Source organism: Helicoverpa zea, chromosome 11, assembly GCF_022581195.2.
Source record: "Helicoverpa zea isolate HzStark_Cry1AcR chromosome 11, ilHelZeax1.1, whole genome shotgun sequence".
Lineage (NCBI taxonomy): Eukaryota > Metazoa > Arthropoda > Insecta > Lepidoptera > Noctuidae > Helicoverpa > Helicoverpa zea.
Window position 1 is genome coordinate 6,082,215 of NC_061462.1, and position 26,570 is coordinate 6,108,784.

At 37.5% G+C, this 26,570-nt stretch overlaps 1 protein-coding gene across 10 annotated transcripts in view; it reads right to left on the bottom strand.

Moving 5' to 3' along the window:
* Positions 1-316: 316 nt before the first annotated feature.
* Positions 317-26,570, bottom strand: part of LOC124634285 — a 71,384-nt gene continuing 45,130 nt past the window's right edge. For 4 of the 10 annotated variants that reach the window (XM_047169778.1, XM_047169773.1, XM_047169777.1 and 1 more), the window contains 18 exons: positions 24,863-25,022; positions 23,827-24,073; positions 17,709-17,804; positions 13,101-13,353; positions 12,524-12,707; positions 12,281-12,440; positions 9,885-12,194; positions 9,440-9,563; positions 9,089-9,337; positions 8,899-9,004; positions 8,558-8,810; positions 7,746-8,171; positions 7,205-7,364; positions 6,683-6,794; positions 4,883-4,993; positions 4,411-4,503; positions 3,744-3,896; positions 317-3,480 (listed from right to left, as the gene is read on the bottom strand). In XM_047169778.1, the coding sequence (XP_047025734.1) occupies positions 3,309-3,480; positions 3,744-3,896; positions 4,411-4,503; positions 4,883-4,993; positions 6,683-6,794; positions 7,205-7,364; positions 7,746-8,171; positions 8,558-8,810; positions 8,899-9,004; positions 9,089-9,337; positions 9,440-9,563; positions 9,885-12,194; positions 12,281-12,440; positions 12,524-12,707; positions 13,101-13,353; positions 17,709-17,804; positions 23,827-24,073; positions 24,863-25,022 (5,369 nt within the window). In that variant the 3' untranslated portion in view covers positions 317-3,308. Of the gene's footprint in view, positions 3,481-3,743; positions 3,897-4,410; positions 4,504-4,882; positions 4,994-6,682; positions 6,795-7,204; positions 7,365-7,745; positions 8,172-8,557; positions 8,811-8,898; positions 9,005-9,088; positions 9,338-9,439; positions 9,564-9,884; positions 12,195-12,280; positions 12,441-12,523; positions 12,708-13,100; positions 13,354-15,125; positions 15,519-17,708; positions 17,805-23,826; positions 24,074-24,862; positions 25,023-26,570 lie in introns of those variants that run through there. The other 6 variants (XM_047169779.1, XM_047169780.1, XM_047169774.1 and 3 more) reach the window with 6 other exon arrangements.

Consider the following 26,570-nt stretch of genomic DNA (forward strand, 5'->3'; position numbering starts at 1 on the left):
ACATAGTTGGGAAAAAGGCTCGGAGGATGATGACTGGCTTTTATTATATAAATTAAGATAAGTTTCGGAAATTCATTGCAGAAGTTAAAAAAGAGTTTGATAGAATGTATAGGTATAATATGGAAAAAATGTTCCATACTCTAGGCACATAAAACTAGATCAGGAGCCGTTTAATATGCCTTGTTAAATGAAGTGTCAGCCATTAGCATACTCATTAATTACCATAGTCGAGCGCCTGTTTGACGTTGGCAGTTTCTCATTACGCAGCTAATATCTTGTTTCAGCAAGGAAAGGTTTCAGATAAAGAAAACAACAATTTCTTTTATATATTGTTTAATTGGTGTACATGGTTATGCATTATAATAATATTTATCAATTGTTAATTCATTAAATTATGGCACTTAACACAAATAAAAAATATATTTAAACAAATAGATACATACATTGAATGAGATAATGTCACGCCGGAAAACAATTGATAAAATACATAATTTGATTAGTATAATTTTTCGAAATAAACTTAATTATAATATTCGGAATAATTTCTCAGTCGTTCGTTGCGTTTCGTAGTGTAACGAAAGCCTCTTTTTGTTTTTACACTTTTTTTTAAGAAAATAAAGTTTTCAACACAAATCCAACTTATTGATCCCAATCGTAAAAATTATAAATAAGAACTTACTCACAAAATAGTACAATAACTTAACCTTTTGTACCCATAAGGACAACTGACTCACCACATGTATCCAACAATACCTTAAAACGAACGCGCAGGATGTCATTTTATAAAAACCAGTTCAACATCATTCAATAATACAAACGGTTGATAAAAACTTACGACTAACAAACTCCTCTATGGTACTGCAAAACGATACTAACTGCGAAGCGATTAGTTGTTGACTCTTAGAAGCTGACGCAAAGCGAACAATACTACGTCCTGCTCCATCAATAGATATTACTTTGATTATTTTAAGGCATGTTTGTTCGACTAATACTTTAACAGCTAGTTAGGAGTTTCGATTACTATAATAAATAATTTGTGGAAGCATTCCCCATGCTATTTAATGTTAAGTAGACGATACAATGAATAGGTAGTTCAACTGATGCAACAAGCGCACACACACGACACAGTAACACTATATAACTTTAATACATACAAAGGCCACAACACATCATTCAGTCACAAAGCGCGAATTAATCCTAACACTGTAATCAAATGTGTATTTTACAAACGCTCGCCGTTCTCACAGCATGGAGGTTACGATCATCTAAATAATTCAACTATAATTTAGATAACATTATTAACCTAATTATTGTTTAGATTATTTCTATTGTACAGTTCTAATTTGTGTCAACTTACGTCCACTTAGTTAATGAGATAACGCGTCGACGAGCCTCTTACATCGTGTTCACGGAACGTAGTTGGCAAGAGTCGATACATGACCACTGCCTCGAGAAACACACCTCGGTTATACGCAAGTTATAATAATTTAGCTCACTACGAGTATATCGACTACATTTCGCCAATGTTGTGACTCGATAGCACGACGGACTACGAGAGGAACTGTATCGTGCATTCAAAAGTTTTGTTACAAATGTTGACCTCTAAAATCACTAATAAGAACTCCATAATATTATGTACAATCACTTTACACCGATTAAAGAATACTGAAATTTATAATAGGTATAATATATTAGAGTATTACGTCTCGAATATTAATATCAATCATATCATCCGATAATGTTGCGCTTCCAACTTGAGCAATAAAATACATTACATACCAAAAATATCAATTCTTTCCGCATATTATTAGCAGTGATATGACCATTATATCACAATAATATTCGTGACTGTTAAGCAGACATTTATTTTAGATGACGAATCCATCTTTAATACCAAACTTGATATCATAATTGATTTAATACCGCTAATAATGTACATGAGAGTCAGGTACGGCTGTTCAACTGTTTTTGTCAGGAAGTACGTTTGTGCTGGTTTTGGGATGTGTGAAGTGGAGAGGCGCATGCAGTTAGCTATCACCGATAGTTAGGCACCAACACCATATTATAAATCTGTCAATTTGAAATTTTAATGTGTAGGTCAGATTGGGGAAGGGTAGTGTGGGTAAAGGCCGTGCAGTTAGTATGTACACCAGTTAGTTACCTACACCGCTCAAGTTAATGAACCCTTCACCACAGACTGCACAGGAGGGTGTCAAGGAGAGGACGCGTGCAGTTAGAGTAGCCAGTATATTAATACAATCTGTGGATGGTTTGTCAATAATTTGTCAATAATCCGGTCCACCGTACCCGATTAAAACGTGAAACATTCACAAATAATACTTAGTCATCGATATTCTATAAAATTTTGTTTAACTTTATACCTACCATGTTACATCCCTAATACCAATAGGTCGTAATTAGTATATTATACACATATTATTTATTAATATCGAGGGTAATTTTAGACATCAAATTCACATTTACGTAATTTATCTAAACACCGAAAAACATTGGGGTGTGTTTCTCTCGGCAGTCATGATTAGATGATTTAGGATACGATGGAGTTTGCCCTTAAGGTATGAGATTTTGTTCCTACCATAAAAAGTATAGTATTCTATATATCACATATTATTGAGATAAATATTTACTGTTAATGCGTCATCAAAGATTTTTCAATACGCGGTGTCATTCCCAGTAAATATTCCCACAATTTGTGTTACTTAAAATAAATTTATATACAGTCCAAGACCTTGTCGTGCCTTAAAACGTAAGACTAGATTTTACTACAATAATTAGAAATGTGAGAGATATTTAATGATGTTAAGATTCTGCGAAGAAGTTATGAATATTGCTGAGTAAGGCAACATCAAAATTAAATAATTTTAAATAATGATTAAGACATTAACATAGCGCTCCAAACGTGTGGAGTAGTATGAAACATAGAATTACATTAAACATATTTTCACATAGTCTTTGAACAGCAGAGTTCACGATCACATTCATTTTCACATTCCGAATCGAACTAGACAACACAAAGGTTCAAACACATGCCAGACGAAACAAAGTATAGTTCCACATAAATTCTCACTCCGAAACCTATTGCACATTTTCCACTCACAGTTTACTTTTTTCATCATTTGGAGATGTAATATGACGAATTCGAGCTAGATTTTCTTTCGTGAATTCATCATAATAATCTCGGAAAAATGAAAAAGCGTAAACTGAAAATAGGTGTTCTCAATTCAACGTTTGCCGTTCAAGCGTAACGGGCGCCAACATGGCTGCCAGTCGTGCTAGGGCTGCCAATATCAGAAGTCCTCTAACAGTACGGCGTCCCGGGGAACTAGCCCCTTCTGCTCGCCGCGACAACACAGCAGGTACTGATCGTCTACCTCCAGGATTAGTCGGAGGCGCTCACCTTCGTTGAACGCGAGGTGGCCCGAGTCTGAAGGTAGTCGGTGCCACAGTGTTCTGACGTACCTGTAATTGTTTAAATTATAATAAATAACGGCCACAAATGGACTTAAAATAGAATATCTGGTCTTGTAAATAAGTCTGATATTGTTGTAAAGCGGAACGAGAACGGGAAGTTCACAGGCTATCGTTTTATACCTACTAGATAACTTTTGATCGCTAATCGATACACCAGGTCGAATCAATTTATTCCTGGGTACATTGCTGGAAGAAACACCTCCATACTGGTTCTCAAAAAGAAAAAGTCATTAAAAAATGTCAGTACATACTTATGCTTCTGCTGGTTGCTGGTGTGGCTAGCTCTTGCTGCAGAAGAGGAGGCGGCCCGGCGCGGCGCGGCGGGTGGCGGCGTGCGTCCATACGGCAGGGATGACGGCCTGGGCGCCGCGCCACCATGACTTGCGCCGTCCACGCGGGACGTCCTGTGACAGGAGGTTGGATTTAGTACTGGATTGTGGTTCTTATGAGAACTTGGTCGACGATTTATTTTCAAGCAGTTCTAACAAAAATGATGTAGCTCATGATTTTTTTTTTAATGTACACTCAGTAGCCTGATGAGTCTGATGATGTAAACTCAGTCGTCTTCTTCTCGAGTGAGATGCAGGATTTATTCACCTAACAAGCTCCTGTGCCACAGTTTTTTCAAATCTAGAATCTGTGGTATTATTACAACGATCGCTATTGAGTAGCATTTGGGGATGCTGGCTTTACGTGTCCTCCCTAGCAAGGGGGTGTAACATAGCTAACTTCTAGTCTCCAAAAACTAGATCAACGAAGCCGTCAAAGGGAGTTTAAGTAATGAACTATGAAGATGTTTTTGTCATATTTTTTAAAGTTCACTTTCTTAGAATTCATTTTAACCCGCATGCACATGCTGTTAGCATCAAGCTGAGGAAAACGGTGTTAGTCGTAATTATTCCCATCTCTAGTACATACGGTGTTCTCTTAACAACTGTAGGGTTACAAACAGCTACATTTTGAACTCGCGGCTTCACTTCGGGTCTCTTCGCTGTCGTCTCGGGTAATACTCTGGAGATATTGTGCAGTATAAGCATACATAATATATTGCAGTGCTAGACATTATTTATACGAAAGCAAAAAATAATAGAAGAATATTTTCCAGTGTTTCTGTAGGAAGAAATAAAAATAAATATCCCGCCACCTGCGATATACCATTTAGCCTTGAAGTAGGTGTAGTAAAAATATAATTTTGTGCTCAATAAAAATAAAATATAGCTGCTATTTCGACTATAAAGTTTTATGTCACCGAAGTTCTTTACAGTTTATTTTTAGGGTACCCGAGTTTTTCCAGTGCCATCTCAGTTGATCGTCAACAGTTCTATAAATTACTTATGTGACTTAAGTGATAGAAATGGGTGTAATATTAAGGTATAGTTTAGTTATGTACCTGTTAGCAGCCTGCGGAGGTTTCTTGTTGGCAGTTCCCGCACGTGCATTGGTCGCTCTGGGAGTCGACGTCGTCGGTGAAGTTCCCTTACGAACCGGCACTGGGATACCCCTGTTTAAAAGAAAAGAAACCTTATTTCCTAATTCCTAAGACAGATTTTTTATCATAAACGTTTAACGGTAGTCAGCGCAATGACGCAATTCAGTAGTTAAGTTTAGTGGAATTAGAACGCTGTTATAAAAACGGGACACACGCTATTAAAACAGTCGTAATTGATACGTTTTATGTAGTTAAGAAACCGAAATATAAGGATGGCGTAATCTTTCAAATCATAGCAGGCAAAGTCAGTGCAAGGCATAGACATAATATTAGTAAACAGGACTGCGCATATAAACCCAAAAAACGAGCCGAGTGAAACAGTTAGTACGGAGGCTGTCTGTCCCTTTCTAATAGGGTGACTATGAGATTAAGCTATGTGAGACAAATCCGAATTTGCTAAGATTATTAAACACAGATTAGTATTGAAGTTTTAACTTACGCAGTTTGTGACCTTAAGATACTAATAAAGGGTTTTAATAATTAGCGGAAATTAGCAGTATAAAAGCAGGAAAATTCGAAGTGAAGACTGTTTTTTTTTGTATTTCTACTTCATATATAGACTGCTGAGCCATTTATGTCGCCTTTCTTCATTTTTTGGGAAGCTATAACAATAGTACAACAGTTTTAAAATCCATCACCCATATTTTGACTCGTTACAAGAATTCATGGGCACCCTAGTTGTTTGGTTTACGAAAATGTTATTATTAGCTAACCTGTGGAACGATATATTGCAACCACCATAGGATTCACTTTTGCAAGTAGAAACGCAACACTTTTTCACCATTTTAATAGTTTAAATTGATTTAATACAAAAAAATATAAACAAAATTTTAAATGCTGATTACGCGCCAAGAATGTTCAGGGTTACCGCTAGAAAATAAAAAAAAGCAAAATAAAAATTTATGTTGTTTATGTTTTAATAATAAATACAAATAAATTAATGCGATTGTTATTAATTTGTTGACTTACAATTGTTAAAATAAGATAAAAATATAAGTGATTCAATTGTTTTTGGGAAGACAAAACTTTTGATCACAACATTTTTTTATGCTGGCAAGGTGTTAGAAAGAGACAAACAGCCTCCGTTCGAACTATCCCTCTCGGCTCGGATTTGCCTCTGTGTATTATGTAACCAATTTAGTACCTTATTGCGTTAGAATAGAGTTCATTTTCGTAAATATATATTTTGAGCGTGCGCAATCTTGTTTAGTAATATTATATCTATGGTGCAAGGAGAATAAAATTCAAACCAGTTCATAAATGAAGTCGTTTAGTATCAACCGAGCGTTGACAGGATTTATGGTCAACGTTTGACCACATTTGGCACAAAGTAATAATGCATCCTGAGGGAATTAGCACAATGACCACAACCTAGTCAATTGGTTCGTCATTGTGAGTGCGACTGCGCATGACATACTGTAGCCATTGTAACAATATTTTTGTGTTAACCGTTGATTGGTCTTATGACAGCGCGAATTGGAACTCCAAGGTCGGTTTGATTTTAGGAAGGATCTTAATCTAAGAAAAGTTAAAACAAATCAATGTAAAAATCATTTTGATCAACATCAAATATACCCACAGTAATTTATCAGTGTGTTGTTATAAGAAGTGAAGGACCACTTTACTAAAGTACACAACCCTGATAGAAATAACGATTGTATTGGACGTTTAACAAAAGGCCATTGTATTGCTATTACTTACCGATGGGTGGTATTCTTGGCTGGTGACTGCAGAGCGGGTGCCACCGGCCGCACGGGCGATGACACGGGCCTGGGGATCTTGGAGCCACGCGCCGCCGCCGGGGACGTCTCTCCTGAATACATAAATAAACAACTTACAAATATACCTATAGTAATGTTAAAGAGGAAAGATTTGATTGTTTGTTTGTTTGGATTCAGTAGGGTGAGTAACTATTGTACCAATTTGCGTCGAACTTTATACGGGTATGGGTAGACCTAGGAATGCGGGTGAATCCGCGTGGAACAGCTAGTTGTAGCTGTAGCATATAGTGTTATGTAGGTGTATGACGTCATATGCTGTACTCGGCTTACACAGCTGTTCCTTGTTCTCACGAGTACAATGTAAACGAGTGTTTTTGCAATCTTGTTTTGCAGTTTTTTATCGTTTATTTCAGGATATACTCATGTTCTCAAAAACAATATTTTTCTCAGAACAAAGTCAATTATGATGTATGTATTTTATCGGGTAAAATGTTACACAAACCTGAAGGTGTGACGGGACTTTCAGCGTTGCTGAGCATTTCCCATTTGAGTTGCAGACGACGGAATTTGCCACCAGAGTTGCCGCTGCCGTTGCCAGTGTTGCCACTGGTACCGCTGCTGGCTGACCCTGGTCGCCAATTCTCCTCTCCGCTGCACTCCAGCTGTACGAAACATACAAACATCGTCAAATATTTGTTAAACTAATTAGGGCTCGAGTTTCCCAAGGCTTTTATTTTCCAATATTTTAATATGAAACTAACCATGTAAATATCCAAATTGCAATGAAGTGCAGTTCTTATATTCAAGAAAAATATATTACAAGGGACATAATAAAAACAAACATTGAGGACACAACATATTGTAATTTTTAAAATGATGAGGTGCAAAAAAAGCTAAAGTAAGCACAAAATAAATGTTAGAAGCAGTAAGCAAGGTCCTAAATTAAAACAACCTGCAAATTAATAACAACGGAGACCGCAACAAAACCTTTTTCAAAGCACATAACATTGATCTAACTTCCACACAAAGCGCCGGCGAGTTACCTTCACGTCATTGCTGGAGGGCTTAGCAGAGGGAGGCTTATTGTTTTCTAGACTATCAGTGTAATCGTCGCTGTCGTCGAACACGAGTCTATCAAACGCCTGCATTAACTTGGAACCCAAGTGCACGCCGGACCATCTGCGGTTAGTTTCTATCTCTATTCTGCTATTGTTCGGACAAATGTCATAACCAATGGTTGTCGGATTCACACATGAGCGTGGTCTATTCTTTTCTACGGTAGTCTTTACATTTGCCGAATCATTGAGCAGGTCGGGAGTAGAGGGTTCTTTGTTTTTAGGTTCTTTGTGTCTCATAATGACACTTGTTTGACAATCGTCGCTGGAGAGACCGCTCGACTGCATCGAACGCACCAGCTTCAGCAAATTCCGCTGGTTCAGGGTTAGTGGTGGAGTGTTAATCGAAGTGGGCTGTTAAATACACCAAATAGTTTTTAGCATCATGCATCATGCCATCCAACGTTAGTTTAGTACAAGTTAAAGTCCTTCACAAGGTCATCGATCCACTTCGAATGTTCGGCAATACCTTTATTTGCATTTTATGTAAGCTGTGCACGAAAGTAAATGCTAAAATATCGCGTTCGTACGCCGTGAACTGTGATTTAAGCACATGCAGTAAACAATAAAATGCAAATAAAGCGATGTTGCTCCGGCAGGCGGCTGTTTGATAGTATGCGATAGTGGTTTCGGAACACGAAAGACACGGAATATTGATTACGTATATTTCATGGGAAAGTAGCATTCAGTGTCGGATCTTACATATTAGATGTTATTTTGTGAATGTTATCTAAACTTACCCGACTAGCAGCACGCATATCGCTTTCGATCTTCTTGAAACTTCTGTGCAGTTCACGCATTTCAAACATGAGGTCCAGGGAGAAGGGAAGAAGTTTTAGAGGTTCCAAGCTGGCCAATAGCGTATCGAGAAGGGCTCGGCATCGCGTCTCGCCCACACAACCAGCGAGGATCAGAGAATCAGGACTGTAGTGTTTTGCTAATATAGATTCCCGAGTACGTATATATGAAACCCAAGCGTCCACGGATTGAGCACTGAAAGAAAATCACATATGAAATATATACTATGTTTGTAAGGAAGACTATGTAATATATATTTTTTTAATAATGTTACTTTACTTACTTGAGTAGACCAAGGATGAACGCATTGAATTTAACTAATCCCTCAGTGACTGCATCTTCGCTGTTAATCCTCAGTACCAATTCATTGAGAGATTTTGTAATCGGTCCTAAAAAGATAAACCACCATTAGAAAATTATGATAACAAAAATATTCAATTAACAAAGTTGGCGCCCATTGCTAATTTTATTACCTTGTCTAGCGGTTGCTTCGACCATTTGCCAAACCGAGTTATTTACTGCTCCAAAAGAGGTCTCGATGTTCTCTTTTAGGCCATCCCTGAATATCGCGTACAAGGCTGGGCAAAGTGCGTTCAGTGCGATTTTAGCACAGGCCGGTGATTCCTTCGAGTCTCCTAAGAAAGCTAACTCTGCTTGATCCGTGGCAGACGAGAAATGTTGAATCAACATTTCTACAGCATCGGTCACGTTTGAGACTAAAGCTGAAATTAAAAGGATTTATATTAGGTTTGCATGTATACTTGAAAAAATAATATAAATCAATGATTTAGTTATTACAGTTTGAACGATATTGGTGGAATTACCTCTCTTTTGTGACACATCGATGATATCATATTTGCCTCTAGCATCATGGTGAATGGGGCTTCCAAATTCATCAGGGCTCACTTCAGCTTCCTCGCAAATTGGTATTTCTGCCAGATTCTTGCCCTAGAATGATATACAGTAATCTGATACTTTGACAGCATGCATGAAAATAACACACTTCAATTAAAATTGATGTCACTAAATAATTAATGAGTGACAAGCGCAGGTAACGTGTTCAAGTTGCTAAGGAAAACATGTGTGCAAATTAAAATTCTTCAGCATAACATAATGCACATAACATACTTAGCAGAAATGAATAACGAACGTTGGAAACAAAATAATAAATAGAAAACCAAGGAGCAAATAAAATAGGAAAGATACTCACAGAAATTAACGGGCAATGATGTGTGTGAGCAGAAGTAGTATTAGCAAATGAAACGTTACCTGGTAAAGCCTTTGCGCTATCACAGCGGAAATGTTTGGCGAGTTAGGTGGCGTTGTTAGACTGACACCCTTTACGTCTTCCATAGGTTTTAATTGAGATGGTTGACCGTCGGTCTTGGGGACCTCAGATTTCTGCGCAAAACTCACAGACTTCTTACTGTTACAACTACTGCCGCTTGATTCAGTGGATCTTTGGTTTTCTTCCATAGATCGTTTCATCTGAAGAAATTTGGACACTTGGTTCCTTACCTTTTGAACTTGATTTTGATCCCATTCATCCATGTTTAGACAATTGAATCCACTGTGTTTCAAAAACTCTTCAAGTTGTTGTAAATCTGCACTGCTGATTAGTGCACCAGGAGGAGGGAATTCAGTATATTCCATTTTCTTGGTTCTTGGTTTAGGCAACGGTGGAGTATGTGGTCTATGAAACTTGAGTTCATTAGATTTGCCTGATTCTAGACTACTTTCTGTTCCAACACCTTCATCTGGATAGTATTCGTTATAATCGGCATCTTTCTCGGCAGCATCGAGGAATTGTTGTGATAACCTTTTTGCAGCTAGATCATTATTCTTTCTATAGTCTACAGTTTGATTTTGAAGGTAATAAGGTTCTTGTAATGATCGTCTCTTAGTTTTATGTTCCGTCGCAGCTGTCATGCAAACGACTGGATCTTGAATAAGATCATCCATTTCAAACATGCTGTATCGTTTTGTATGTGCACTAGATTTGCGTGTTTTATCCATGGACTTACGCAATATGCTCTTTGGTAATGGTGGCCTCGGCGGTGCTAATTCGCCTTGTTTCGGAATGCGATTTTGATCTGCTAACGACAATGATCGTTTTGGAATATTGGGGTTTATTCTTTGTCCATCATTATTTACACCGCTCGCCTCAGAGCTTGTGGCACTATCGTACCGATATACGAATAAAGGATTGAAATTTCCAGCAGGTGCGGGACTGTTTTGTGCGGAAGAATCTGTTAGCATTGTGGATGAACCACGATATCCTGAAGAAGGCTGAGTGGCTGTGCTTGAACTCGAAGATACTGCTGTAGTATTACCAGCTAGATTATTGCAATCACAACTCATCGGTCGATTTTTGGCTCTTGCCGCAGGCGAAGCATTGCAATACTTATCAGAACATTTTTGTGCTCCCTCTTTTTCCTTCATGTGTTGCATAAGTTCAGGCACTTCAGATAGTAATTGCCTGCATTCCATTGGAAGTAAAAAGTTAAGAGAATCCCAATCTTTAATATGACCAACTCCTTTTTTCTTTAGCATTTCAAGATCATTGCATGAGAAGGGTCGTTTACCTTTTACCTGCAACCGATTCCTTTTGCTTTCACTTGATCTGGGTGTTATATTTATTTTCAAAGGATTTAAATAAATATTTGGTCGTCCGTTCAAGAAACTGATATCTGGCAGAGTATAGCTAGGATACAGGACAAATACAGGCTTCTCGCAATCTCCTTCTTTTAGTTTCTCTAAAAACGACGGCTCGACAACCTTGAATAGTTCTCTTTGCGACATGTTTGACAGCTGCATGCTGGATGTTTGTATACTCTTATCTATAGTATCAGCTTCAAGGTGAGTTGAAGTTGATTTATGGTCACATTGCTCACGCTGTAAAAGCTTATTCATTCTTGTGATCTGAGTTCCATCGGATTCAGAACAGCTTGAAATGCTAACGCTAGTGGCCGAAGATTGGGAAGAACATGATTTTCTATTACTTCTCATTCTCGAAGGACTGTTCATAACATTTAAATTAGTTCTCTTAAGATGTGGTTTGTTCACAGTGGCATAAAGATTGGTTTCACTATCACTCAACTTAGTGCCATCGCCTGTTTCCTCTTCTTCGATCAATACTTCATCATAAACTCTGTTATTAAATGGATTCACTGATTGTATCTCCTCGTAGACGACTGATGATACCTCTTCTACTGCAGTGCTAGGTAATTCTATTTGAGGTCGCTCTGAGATTGCGGTTTTAGAATCGACTAGTCTTTGTTCGCCCATGGACTCTCCGCTTTCACCACCAGAGCTTGAAGGCCAGCATTCCGATCTGTCCAGCTGATCCATGCTTACAATGCCATCGTTGCTCATACTTTTTTGTTTCATAAATAACTTTACTAGGCTAAATGCTTGTTTTGGTTGACTCTTGTCTGATGAAGTTTGATTGTCAGTTGAAGAAGTGCTCATAGGTTCCGAATGTTGACTTCCCTGAGATGATCGCTGTTGTGAGACATCGTATACTTTCATGCACATAGGAGTGCCCATTAGTCTTTGATTCACGGTGAAAGAATCAACCTGAGAAAGAAATATATTGTTTGTATATTAAATACACAGTAAATTGTGTGCTAGAAAGTTTCTTGGCAATAGTTTCTAATACATACCGTTGAATTACTCAGAGCAGCTGAATTTATGGAACTATTCATAAGTTTCCGCCTGTACAGATTTGGCAAACTTTGGCTTTTGATGACTGAATTGCTCATGTTGTCGTCTGTTGCATCGGTCGCATCATTTGAACCTTCATTGTTATTTCCAGAGGGATGCCTATAATATGAAATAAATTTGTGAGAAATGAACTATTAATAACTGAGTATGAAATTAATGATTAATGAACGAAAGATATTTACCTCCTTAAGGGTGACTGACTGGTTTGTTTCTTGAGCTTACTCCAAGTAGTTAATCCTAAATCGCTCCTAGCCATAGACGTCGTTAATTTATTAGTTAATTTCTTACATCTCTCTAATAATTCTAAATTCCTGCGCGTTCTTTCATCGTTATCTAAAACTAAGGTTTCTTCCTCGCCCAATTTGTCTGAAAATATATTGAGTGTATGAGTTGGCATGTTATCATGAGTATAGTTCGGCCATTCAGAGAATGCGTTCCTGACACGTCGCGATTGAACTGACGACGTAACTACATTCATTGATTATTGATATAATAATGTTGTTTTAATGCTCCTCAATTGTTAAAACGGTAAACAACCAGCAAAAATATTTTTATCGTAACTGCAACGCCATTGCAAAGTTACGTCGTCAGTTCAATCGCGACGTGTCAGGAACGCATTCTCTGAATGGCCGAACTATAATTACAAGGCAGTGATTCAGTACCGGTGCGTATATTAGCGTCATTGTAAAGTGGGTAAACATTATATCATTATGGCGGTATGCCTGAATAGTTGGTGGAAAGGAAATCAATGTTGCGTACCATGTTTTTGATTGACGGCTGGTTCAACGCACTCACTGTCCTCAGAGTATGTGGTGAGACTGCCCTCGAAGGCGATGGTGTAGTTGTCCTTGTTGGCTTGGCAGGTGAGAATGAGGTCCTGCTCAGAGGGCAGCTCGCAGTCGAGACTGTCCACGCTGAAGTGAACGCCATGCGCACCCTCCTTTACGGGGGAGAACAGAAGTTCTGACTTGCATATCGACATTGTGTTGATCGAACCGACGGATTCTTCACCCTAGTGGAGAAAATTCATATTTTTATAACAATACATAGTCCTAACGACTAAGCACAATATAACAAATAAGCTTGTTTTGTATTTTTTGTTTATGTATTGAGTTCATTTAGATTAACGTAACTTTTTTAATTCTACCTTAACATTTCAATAATTCGTGTGTCCGTTTATAGTTGTCCTTTATATATGTCTAAACCGTTACTAACATTTTGGTGGAAGACGAACAGAATTTCCACCTTCAATAAGGAATCCATACGAAAGGCAATAAAACGAATACAATATACGGAACATTTATAAACGCTGAAAGCAACATGTTGCTCACTACAACATGTGAATGTTCTCAGAAGATTTCGAAACTGTAACGCGTGGTAGTTGGAACATAAACATTTGCGTGTAGTTATAGCGGACGCGGATGCAAGTCGCTTCTAAAAATAATGGGCTGCAGTTACTTACAGGTACAATGTCCATTATCCAATTACCTATAGCGTTGTATAGCTTTATACCTATGCTATTCGGTTTATCTAACCGGGATATTTATAATCAAAGTGTGGCAGTGATTAAAAAGCTTATCTCAAAAAGGGCGGAATTTTAGGAAAACATTGTCTGTAAAAATACTCATTTAGGAAATTGTTTTTAATATCCTTTATGTTGTTTATAATAATAATCTGATATAATATACTAATTGGGCTCATTAGGGTCAAAAATAAATAATAAATGTTTATGTAACTACTTCTAGGAATTTTAACATTCAGCTATTATTTTCGACGAAACACATGATTTTTGATAAACAATGCTAATTGTAATGTAGGTAGGTAATGTGAGGATTCTATATTCGCAAAATTTTCCGCGAAAACATGCAGGGTACCGTGTTTTCCTTGTATCATAATTTATTGCAAAAGAGGAATATTTACTGTGGCTATAGCTGTAGTTTTTCCCTAGCTGAATCAATCCTTTAACTCCAGTTATACGTCAACAAAAGTACAGTCAACGTCAAGTCAGTGGTAACAGTTTTATAGGAAAATCGTCCTTATTACTTTTGAGTTAAGGTGCATGACAGTTACCAATGATGTGCGGTCTACCGTACCTATAGACAAAAATATTGTGCTCAGTGACAACTATCATAGATCGAAAATGCAATGGAATCTTCATATTTCGAAATTCAAAGCAGCGTGGTAATTCTCCCCATTACTTTTTCATGACACGCCCTACACATCTGTGGTACAGTCAGAGTCAAACGGGACGTTTAAAGTGACAAACAACATGGCTGCCAGTGCGAGCGTTATCATCAATTTAATTCCTTTTCCTGCTACAAATGAGGTCACAAATCAAACAACCGCTCACAACAATGATATTGTTTTACATGTATGTTCTATAATAATTACTGAGTAAGTACCGCTAAATGATTGCTCTTCTATAATTAATGAGGGTAGTTTGATAAGAATATAACAAAGTGGTTAATAAAATCTGTATAAAACGTTCCATTAGACAAGTATTGTATGACTTAAGTACTGTTTATTGATAAAGATGAGTAATAAACTATTAAAAGAAAGTGGTGATGTAATTTATGGTGTTGATAAGTTTGTCAATAGTGTTATTGCAGAGTATGAAAGTACCTACAGGTTTATAATAAGAATGAGAAGAAATAGTATGGCGGTCGTTCGAATAATAAAAAGAACACCTATTAATAAATGTCTTTGAAGTAGCTTATCCCTTCTAGGTGGTCCAGCTTACATGCCACAGAAGGCTCATTATGACATCTTATATGATAAACTTACTGAATAGTATCCATTGTAAGAATCCCAATCATACTCCGTCACACCCATTTTTAACAACGCTTGTTCTATTCCCACTGTCTCTAATAGAACGGGATCACTACACTATTAAATCATTCACCATCTACTTGTTCCAAACTGTCACTGCCATCATGCTCAGCACACACTATCAAAATATATGAGTCCACAATATCCACTGTAACGCGTTATCTATCGCAAACACAATTATCTATAAGGTTCTCTGAACTATCACATTTATTGGTAAAGCAACATGTGATCGAATTCATTTCAATAAAGTGCACAGCACAGCTCTCCCGAGAGCCCTGGGCGCGACTGGGGCAGCGGGAATATTAATTTTAATATTAGACACAACATGCGCTTCTCAAACTTTGCAACAAACGCAACATAAACGCGCGTGCTGCTCACTCACAGCTCAGTATGCCACTGTTATCAAAGCGCAGCACACGCTAAAATAAGATTAATGGGGGCACCAGATGCTCATTAGCCGAACGGTAATTATTGATTAGCAAGTTACAATTAGTAACACTTCAAGGTTTGAAGTACTACGGGAACAATAATTTTATTTAATAGGCCCTTGTGAATTGATAAGTTACAAAATCAGCGTGGTTGTGTACGCTATGAACAGTTTGAGAACGGCTGTCCTAGTGGATAGACTTCATTGGCAACTCACACATGGTGGCAGTGTGAACAGGGCCACACATAAGGATGATTAAATATAGCGCACACACACAGATGTAGTTCAGGAGGGAAAGACTATGACTGGGGGAATAACGAGCGTGGTTAAACTGATTGACGCAATTCAGCGTGTAGTTAGTGTTAAAATATAAATGTGTGAGTTGAGTCACGCACACAATGATAGTGGTCTTATTTCGTCTTTACTACTAGCACATCCCGTGGGACCAACGCACTTCACACTATAAGGAACACTAGTTGTGAATGCTAGCCAAGCGTCTGGGCTTTTCAACTATTGTTATGATGAGTATTACTCCAGGGAGTTAGTAACTGTTAATTGGTCAACACGGAAACGTGATGGTTTGTGGTAATGAAGTATTAGCGTCTTATATAAATTAATTATGAAAGCCCTAATTATTGATGTACCTCTTTTATTCTCAAAATATGTAATTTTATGAATGTATGTACATATAATATTTGTCAGCCCATTAGGTAGCTTTATAACAAAATTCATATGCAATGATCCTTTCCTATTTTTTATATAAAATTTATTCTAGACAATCATTTTCTAAATTGCAATGTATATTCCAATAACTTTGCAAAATCTATGCAATTAGATAGAATTAGAGTACTGTTTATTGCATTTTTTGTCTAATTATAATCATAAAACCTTACGGTCTTGAGCGACATCTGTTATGATCTAAGTGTAGTTTGCCTAGTGCAACATCACATAAGACACTAGATGGCGCTGTCATCACAGGCCAAGAATAGGCATGATGACAGTAATCAAAAATCATTAAAATAATATATTTATTAAATTAAACTTGAAGCTTGGAATATAAAACGCGCATTGTTTTCTTTATTAATAATGTGATTAATATGTATTTTTATAAAATAAAATTACGAAATAAGGCAATCCGCCATGATATCTTGAACACCAATCAGAGCTCGTGACGTCATTTCTCAAAACAACTCGCGCGAAAGCGCGCGAACGTCACATTTCGTTATTGTGAACTTCCACTGCGATCTTTGTTTTTATTTAATTAATTGTGTATAACACGAGTTATGGAGCCCGGATTTATCAAGGCAAACAGCGCTAATTTGCCTAGAATTGATATCATAATGCTGGGAAAGTTTTTGGCATCAAATAAAGATTTTTGTTCAGCTGAATTTAGAAATGTTAAAACTTCCATGTAAGTATACTAGTTTAATTAAAAAAAACTTCCATGTAAGTGTATTAGTTTAATAAAAAAAACTTCTATGTTAGAATCTAGAGAACTATGTAATAACTTACATCAAAGTGATCTTCACAAAAATAAAGTTGTACCCTGGGCAATATTGCTTTTGAATCTCGCCTTGCAAGTTTAAGCCACTTGTTTCGTATTTTTTTATTGTGAGGAACGTACACAAATAACTTATCAGGAGTTGTTTTGGATGTGTTCTTACACTGGGGGACCCCACAACACCTATGCACTTTCGAATTCATATTTAATAACACAAAAAACTTAATTATTGCACGAGCGTTGTTTACTTGCGTCTTGTAATTTCAGTCGTGACGTCACAAGTGACGACATGACACTGACAAGCGTTTTCGCGCCGGATTCAAAGTGGACAGAGAAAAATGCAATTATTTGATAAAAAAACTTCGCATTTTCTTAAAATTAATAATTTTTCATATAAAATAGACGTATACCTACATCATACAAAGGTATTTAAAAATTTGTCATCATGCCTATTATAGCCTGCAGTGTACTAAATGTGCTATTCGAAATAAAAAATTGTAAGTGCTTAGCATGAGTGACGGCGAGATGAAATAAATGTAGTAATTAATTTGGAAATGTATGCATGAATAATAAAAAAAATGCGAACACTGAACAGCAATGCGAGGCGAACCTGGAAACTACTGTCGGCACTGACACTGCTGTCGAATCGAAATCTTTCCATGAGAGAGCTAGAGATGCTCGCGAACATCTCGCCTCGGGGGTTACTCTGCAATATACCATAACACATCATCCATAAAGAAAGTAAGACAAGTGATACTGAAAAAATAAACATACATAAAATAAACAAGGATATAGGAGAAAATAATATATCGTACATAAATAAAAAGAATGAAGGGTCAGTAATGAAGACCAAAACACCCATGAAGTGTATAATTTTGGATCATGCAAATTACAAGGGAGAAAAAGATAAAAATAAATATGATTTTGATAACAGCATAAAATGTTAATGTAGATTTTTTAGTGTGTGAAATATTCGCTTATATAGCTATATGCTAATGTTACTTTTTGGAGGGAGGCATATAATTGCTGCCTGCATGTAACAACCATTGCATGAATGTTAATGGTCGATTTCAACGCCATAACTTCCGTCTCCGTAAATACACAATAAGTTTCACGATCTTTGATTGCTTCTGAGACTTGCAAAATTTCTACGACGATAATATCGAGTATCAGCGACATTGCTCTCGTGGCATATTTCAGATCTCCAAACAAGGTTTTTACGATGGTATTAAATAAAATCAACATGGCAGCGCTTGCCGGAACTGCAGTATAAACACCTGATGCAATTATATCTACATACACGTATATAAATGTTCCACAAAGCAAGGTTCAGGGCACTTGAGTTTGGTAATGTATTCTGATATCTAGAGTAGCCTCTTCGAAGTCGAGGGAGATCGTACATTCGTGTTTATTAATGAATTCATTTTCTTTATCTGGGTTAGCGTTTAAACAATTTGTCTACAGACTTATAATGATGTCATCAACTGCGAATTAATCATTTTTATTGGCTCTTCAATGACAAATATGTGCACATAAGGTATGCATACTTGAATTGAATGATAACATCATTTTATTTAATTTAAAAATGATACGATCGTAATGACAATAAAAATAAACTTTATTCGTTATGTTTCATGTCTTGAGACGTTGTCCTTTTATGACTTTATCATTGCAACACGGCAAGTTAATTCACAGCTGCTTTCAAAACCGCAGTAGGTTCATTTCGAGATTTTCGTTTTACGTTTTGCGGCTTAAGATTATGTTAACAGCCTACTAAAATCCTTGATCTGCACAATTATGCAATGTGCCTTGATCTTTGTGCGGACAATGCACTGCTTGAAATAATATTAAGAAACATTAAGACAGGGCAGGTGGTACCGACCATTATAATTATCACCACGTTTCAGTTTTGCAGACACTGATGTAGACCAGTGGCGTAGCGTGGGTATCTGCCGCCCGGGGCAGTTGTCGATTTTGCCGCCCCTTCCCGTGTATTTTTTTTAACAAGTGTTACTGGCCGTTTGTCATTTTTAACCGACTTCAAAAAAAGGGATTCTTTTTTTGTATCGACGTTAAAAATCATCAAATGGCCCTTCCCGCTGTGGGTTAGCAGCGGTGAGGAAGTGTCAGACTCTTACTGACTAAAAACCGTCGGGTTCCGTCGAAGGCCTTTTATGTTCCAGAACCGCGGTACTAACTCTTTCGAACAACCCGCAACTAGCCGCAGTAGACTTTTCTTTTATATCTTTGTTACTTGATTTCTTAAAGGTTTTAAAATTCTTTTAGGTACGCAGGCTAGCGAAGTAGGTACCTATAAGTATATATGAAATTGAAATAATTTAAGAAGCGGGGCTACTTTAAACTGTTTAACAAATTAATTTAATTTACGGCACTATAGTTCGGCCATTCAGAGAATGCGTTCCTGACACGTCGCGATTGAACTGACGACGTAATAACATTCATTGATTATTGATATAATAATGTTGTTTTAATGCTCCTCAATTGTTAAAACGGTAAACAACCAGCAAAAATATTTTTATCGTAACTGCAACGCCATTGCAAAGTTACGTCGTCAGTTCAATCGCGACGTGTCAGGAACGCATTCTCTGAATGGCCGAACTTTAACACTTAAACTAGTTTCCATGGAACTATATCTAAGCGTGAAATTTGGCTTGTATCTAGGTAGGTATTGCTTATAGCATTCAAGTTTATCTAAACCAGTGGTTCTTAACCTTTTAGTCATGAGGGACCACTTTAACTAAAGTTTGTCTTGCCGGGGACCACCTCATCGGTTTACCTAAATTAGCACTCTGCTAAACGCATGTCGGCAGTTGTGTAGGTAAGCAAATGCAAATAAAGAAAAACTTGCTTATGTAGTTTCCAAATGCGCGAGCGAAGCGAGCGCGAAATTTTTATCGGACTTAAAACAAAAATTACGCAAAATTTAGCCCAAACGTACTTAACTTTTTGTTTGTTGACAGATGCAAAAATATGGGCATATCGTTTTTGAATACGCGAGCGAAGCGAGCGCGAAATTTTTATCGGACTTAAAACAAAAATGACGTAAAATTAAGCCCAAAAGTACTTAACGTTTTGTTTGTTGACAAATGCAAAAATAAGGGCCATAATATAGCTTCTGAATACGCGAGCGAAGCGAGCGCGAAATTTTTATCGGACTTAAACCAAATATTACGTAAAATTTGGTCCAAACGTACTTAACTTTTTGTTTGTTGACAAATGCAGAATGAAGCGCATACAGTTTCTGAATACGCGAGCGAAGCGAGCGCGAAATTTTAATTATTTTTTATTTAAGACTCAAATCCAAAATTACGTAAAATGTAGTGTCACGTGTGTTTTAAGTACCAAATTTTAACAATAATTAATTTTATTTAAGTTTAAAAAGTTTCAACTTTCTTGTTTAATGTTTTGTTATTGTTAGACAGTTTTATGTAGCGGCGCCAGGCCCGCCGCTAGCTGTTTGTTCGCCCGCGTGCAAAACTGATTATGTCGCCCTACGACTACATATTATTAGGTACAAGAATTTATATTTGTTTACTGAAGTGTAAAACTAAGCCATATAATTGCGAATTCTTCTATCAACTTTCTTGTATCCAAGCTTTCAAAAATTTCATGTTCAATTGAAACCAACCACGGACGCATATAAGGGGGGGGGGGTCCAGACCCCCATTTTATATGTATATCCATGTTTCATTCATAATATTTTAGTGCGACTGGCGCGATTTAAGAAGAGAGAAGCAATCGTTAATGAGCGCGAGCGAAGCGAGCGCGAAATTTTTATAGTTTATGGTCTGAAAAGTTAATTGGAACCAAAGCCGTCGTCTTGTGGCCCCTGTGTATTGAAAGATTGTGATTAATAGGTACCAACATAATGAATGTCAAAGTACTTGGAACAGTTTATTATTTAACCCAAACTAAAGAACTTAAATACCTATAACAACGTTTTCATTCAGTAAAAGATATTGATAGCGACAATTTTTTGGTGGGTTTCCCGATGACAAAAGTTACCGTATAAGAGATATGTCATATGTAAGGAAGCGCGAGCGAAGCGAGCGCGAAAATTTTTGTAGTCTAAGGACAAAAAATAAATAAAAACCTCTGTAAATTAACAAAGCAACGTCAAAAAGTAAGAAATGCACAGAAACGAAGTCCAAATATATAAGAAGCCGCGAGCGAAGCGAGCGCGATTCTTTCCTTAGTGTTTTCATGAAGTAAACATATCATAAAAAGCCATGAAAAATATTTTCTTCGGAATTGAATGCTTCAACAATTAAACAAAGATTAATTGTGATGTCTCATACATGGAGCCGCGAGCGCAGCGAGCGCGAATTTTTTTGGGGATGCAAAGGGTGAAGCCGTTAGAATTGACAGGACAGGACCAAAGCGAGGGCGGCTTTTTCTAAAATTTTATTGCTTATAGATCTACTAAATATTTTTATTTCATAATTCAGTAATCAGTAGTTATGGTTTAATTTTGCCGCCCGGGTCTTTTGCCCTTGATCTTAAATAGTTTTAATTTTGAAAATGATCTTTCAACAGATGCAACTGAAACCGGCAGTGTAAGTAATATTCTTAGCGCTATTGCTGTGTTCGGTAATATTGAAATCAAATCATTGGTAAAAAGATATTGTATTTTTTAAATATAACGTGATAAGTCGCTCGATTTGCCGCCCCCTAGGACGTGCCGCCCGCGTGCGGTGCACGCCATGCACGCATTACGGCGGGCCTGAGCGGCGCAGATACTAGTTGCGAACAATTTTTTTTTTAATTGGGTAAATTTTGCCGCCCCCTAAAAGCTGCCGCCCGGGGAATTTGCCCCCCTTGCCCCCCCCACGCTACGCCACTGATGTAGACATACTTGTGCAAATAAGAAGAATATACGTAATTGCAGATATTATTTTTAGACTATAAATGCTGAGGAGATATAAATGGGATTTTTTTATGTACACTAACAGACATGTGGCTTAACTCCTGGCTTTCCTTCACTGTCTTTCCTTTTTCTGAACAAGCAGTGCTGACACTAGGGTATTTTAGTCATCACCATGTTCGCGTTGAATTGGATTTTAAGTATATTTTGATACTTAAGGATAATATTATATTGGAAATGCTTATTCAATTACAGAGTTTTATTGGATTAAAATTCCTATTGTTAGGTTTTTCTTACAAAATGTAGCTATCAGATTTTTCACATTCAATTGCATAAATGCTTCCGTGGCCTGCAATTATATCGTAAAGATTAACCCAGAACGAATATTTAATCTTTATCGACATTGCAAGGTCGTAGCCGGCCACGAATAAGACAAGCAGGTTATTGATTAAATGCAATTTGATGATTCATCTGATGAACGTTGTAAGAAATTGAGATAATCTCGAATAATCCTGCAGTGTAGTCGCAAAAATATATAATTTTCTACAACGTTGCTCAACTGGCTAATAAGTTTACGGACGGGGGTACCACTTATAGTTTGCACAACCTAATGGATAAGCAATATAGTTACGCCTGGAATATTAATAAGGCGCACCATCCTACCATCAATGTCATAAATTGCCTCATATTATGTTAATAAATACATAGAGTATGTTCATAAAACCTTATCCACTTTAACTTCTATTTTTAACAATAAATCCCTCATCTGGGCGATAAATTTATAGTTCGGCCATTCAGAGAATGCGTTCCTGACACGTCGCGATTGAACTGACGACGTAACTTTGCAATGGCGTTGCAGTTACGATAAAAATATTTTTGCTGGTTGTTTACCGTTTTAACAATTGAGGAGCATTAAAACAACATTATTATATCAATAATCATCCTCCGAGCCTTTTTCCCAATCATGTTGGGGTCGGCTTCCAGTCTAACCGGATTCAGCTGAGTACCAGTGCTTTACAAGAAGCGACTGCCTATCTGACCTCCTCAACCCAGTTACCCGGGCAACCCGATACCCCTTGGTTAGACTGGTGTCAGACTTACTGGCTTCTGACTACCCGTAACGACTGCCAAGGATGTTCAATGACAGCCGGGACCTACAGTTTAACGTGCCATCCGAAACACAGCCAATGGTGTCTAAGATATATATATTCATTGATTATTATATCAATAATCAATGAATGTTATTACGTCGTCAGTTCAATCGCGACGTGTCAGGAACGCATTCTCTGAATGGCCGAACTATAATATCGGAGATCGGATTTTGCATAATTTCAAAGGTTCATCATTTCAGGATCACCCAAAAGTTTTCATGGAGGACTAAGATTTTAACAATATGGAAATCATTGAGAAAGAATAAAGGGTGAAGAATTTTAACGTGGGTCAGCTTAGATTCTAAAATGTTACAGATGAATTGTTCGCTATTTTACTCATAGAGAGTTTTTATCAAAGGTCCTACAGCTAGTTATACTACATAAAACTAAACTTCTATTGAACTGACAGTGATTTTATCAGCTTTCCATTTTCCAATGAACAGCGGGATTTTATACGAAATGGATGACCACCCATTATCGGGCCAACCGTGGCTTGCAAAGTATCGATCAGTCGACCCGTACGCCGGAACTATGACCCTCTTTTTGCACAATTATTATAAGGAAGAATCTTTTAGAATTTTAGTGCTCCTTTGGTATTTAGTGGCTTAACTTCTACCTCCTTCTCATACTCGCTTATGTAACGATGTTGATTTTTAATGGAGTCTCTGAATGACGACCTCGAGCGTACTCACATCATGCGTCCTGTCGTCAATGATGGTGTCGTGTGGCAAGTTGGCGGTCATCAACAGTGCGTGTATGTCTTCAGTCCTAAAACTCTCCATGTCAGCCTCAGCGAGGTTCGCGTCGAGGTCCCGCGCAATGTCGTTGTAGCGGGACGTGAATTCGAATCGTGATGTTAGGTCGCTTATGCCTTTGTAGGAGGCAGACACGGAGGACAGCACTGAGGTGTGGTGGCAGGAGCCGTCTCGAAAAATTGGGCTGAAACACAAAACACATCTAGTTACAATCCTTGCCAATTAAATCTAGCAATATTGACAATCAATTTTACGAATATTTCGATTATAATGCTTGACAATTTAATCCAGTAACAATTACAATCAATTTTCTGTGTTGAATATTCGTTAGCTATTGTAAACTAACTTTAATTAATAAATCCAGTTTCGGTTAAAAGCGTTAACGGATTAGACCCATTTCAGTAACCCAAATCGGATTGTTTGTTGGTATTCCCGAAGATTAGAGTTACCTGGCTGGCAGTAATGAATTGGGTCAATCCATTGTTTCATTCGTTACAAGAGAAACGTAGAACGACATTTCAAAAGCTGACATAAAAATAAAAAACACAAAAAATAATGGACTGTTTTCCAAAGTTTACAAACTTGGAAATGTCACGGAATTGTTGTTTATTTTCTTCAATATAGGAGGTAGTTAGTGAACAAGCTTTACGCGGAATTCTGAGGTAATTTATACTTTACCACGAACTATTTGGCGAATAATATCTAATTTCGGGGAATGCAACCTAGCTATGCAAGTATTATCGTAATATGATCTAGTGTTTCGTTTGAAGTAGGTACATGAAGCTATCAGAAGGAATTGACTAGGAAAATGCTAATCAAAGACTCTGCAAAGTAGCCGATATTCTAGTAGCAGTAGTGGTAGTAGTTTGTAGTTCCTTACGGATAACGACGAAATATTAGGGAAACTTTTTAGCATAACTTACGAATAATATTAGAAGGAAGAAGGATTTATATGTAAACACAATATACTCACTTGTAGTCGAGGAACCAGAGGTACCCGGAGTTATCGCAGTGCGCGTCGATGTCATCGTGCGAGTGCTGGCTCCCGGTGAGGCTGGTATTGCTGTTGCAGTCCTCGTCGGCGCCTGCCACCCCGGGGCTCGCCGCCTTCAGCCCCAGCCGTGGCGGTGGCCCTGGAATACGCAGAAGAACGCTATGTTAGATATATGTGAGAAGATATTGCAAGATCAGGAACACTGAACAGTTCTTTAGGTCACAAAAGGGTTATCAAAAATTAATGAGAAAATGATGCTGATGTTTAAAAACTTCTATTGTGTCTATTATATTGCCCAAAAATTATTTGGGGTCCGTTTGCTTTACAGAATTGAGTGTATTACATCATCGACGTCCGATGTGCAATCATTCCTAGTAAAATCGTAACTTGGGACTGTAATATTTTATTATTATCGTATCTACTTATGTCTAACCAAACTTTATGATATGACACAAATCAGATGACTGTAGGTATATGCAGTTCATTCTGTTTGACAACTGTAAAGATTCCTTCTCCAAGAAAAGCGATCCTCATAATTCTGTCAAAACAAACCGTTTTAAACAACAACGTTTGTATAAAACGGCTTTACCTAATAACTATAAAAACAATCGCCCCATGGCGCCACATTAGACCGTCACGAGCAAGGTATTGGAATACTAAAATGTAGTGGTAAAGGTTGTTTATCGAGCGGAGAGGGGCGTGGGTGGCCGGGCTGGCTGGACAACATGCCTTCTAGGGAATGTCGATGTGCATCCAAGCTATAAGGAAAACTGCGTAACACGCTGCTTTACTTAGCAGTCTTTACTTCCAGTCAAGGTAATAAGGTATAATAGGTTTCTCTTAGTAATTAATCCAATGTGATCAAGTATCGGGGTCAATAATCGTCACGCGGTGTAATGCAAGCGAGGCTGTGAACTGTGTGAGGCCAGTTAGGAGTCTGTGACGCAAGTGCTTACTGACTCATCAGTGATACATTGCTAAGAAGCGGCTATGACTGGCTGAGCTATTGTTTTTGTACTTAAGCATATTATGTTAATTCGAACTTATTGCTACAATTCCTATAGCGAATTGATTCATTCACTGTTTTTTAGAACTGTCTAATTATGTGGAGCATAATTGACTCATGGAATAGCGAAGTTTTTAACTATCATATAAATTCTCCCGAAGTTTTAAGATGATATTGTATTTGATGTATACGCCAGCCTACAGGCTTCGTGGGTGTTATAATATGGTCAGTCGTCAAACAGTCGCGTCGTTTAAATTTCACCGTCACGTGGGTACAATAGCGTCTCGCCTTTACGACATAGATGAATTGATGTAATGGTTTAACTTCGATCACACAGACGACTCACCAAATATAGAAAAGTATTCCAGAGCTATAGGTATGGTTTCATTGCATTTGCCTCGGGCAGACGACGCCAGTGGGCGGACGCACTGCATTACTTCATTCTCGCAATTTATGGGCTCAAATGAAAGGAATCTTGGCTATGCGTTATAGTATTCTAAACTAAAATCTGTTTTCACTTCCTATTTCATCCACATACGAAGACGATCGTCTGAATATTTGAAGCAGAGTTATTTATCGCTAAGAGAACAAAACGTGCTTCGCCTTTCCGACTTTTATTTATGTTGTGAAGAATACCAGAAAGGAACAAGGAGTAAATTCTCACACATTAAAAAGTTCATT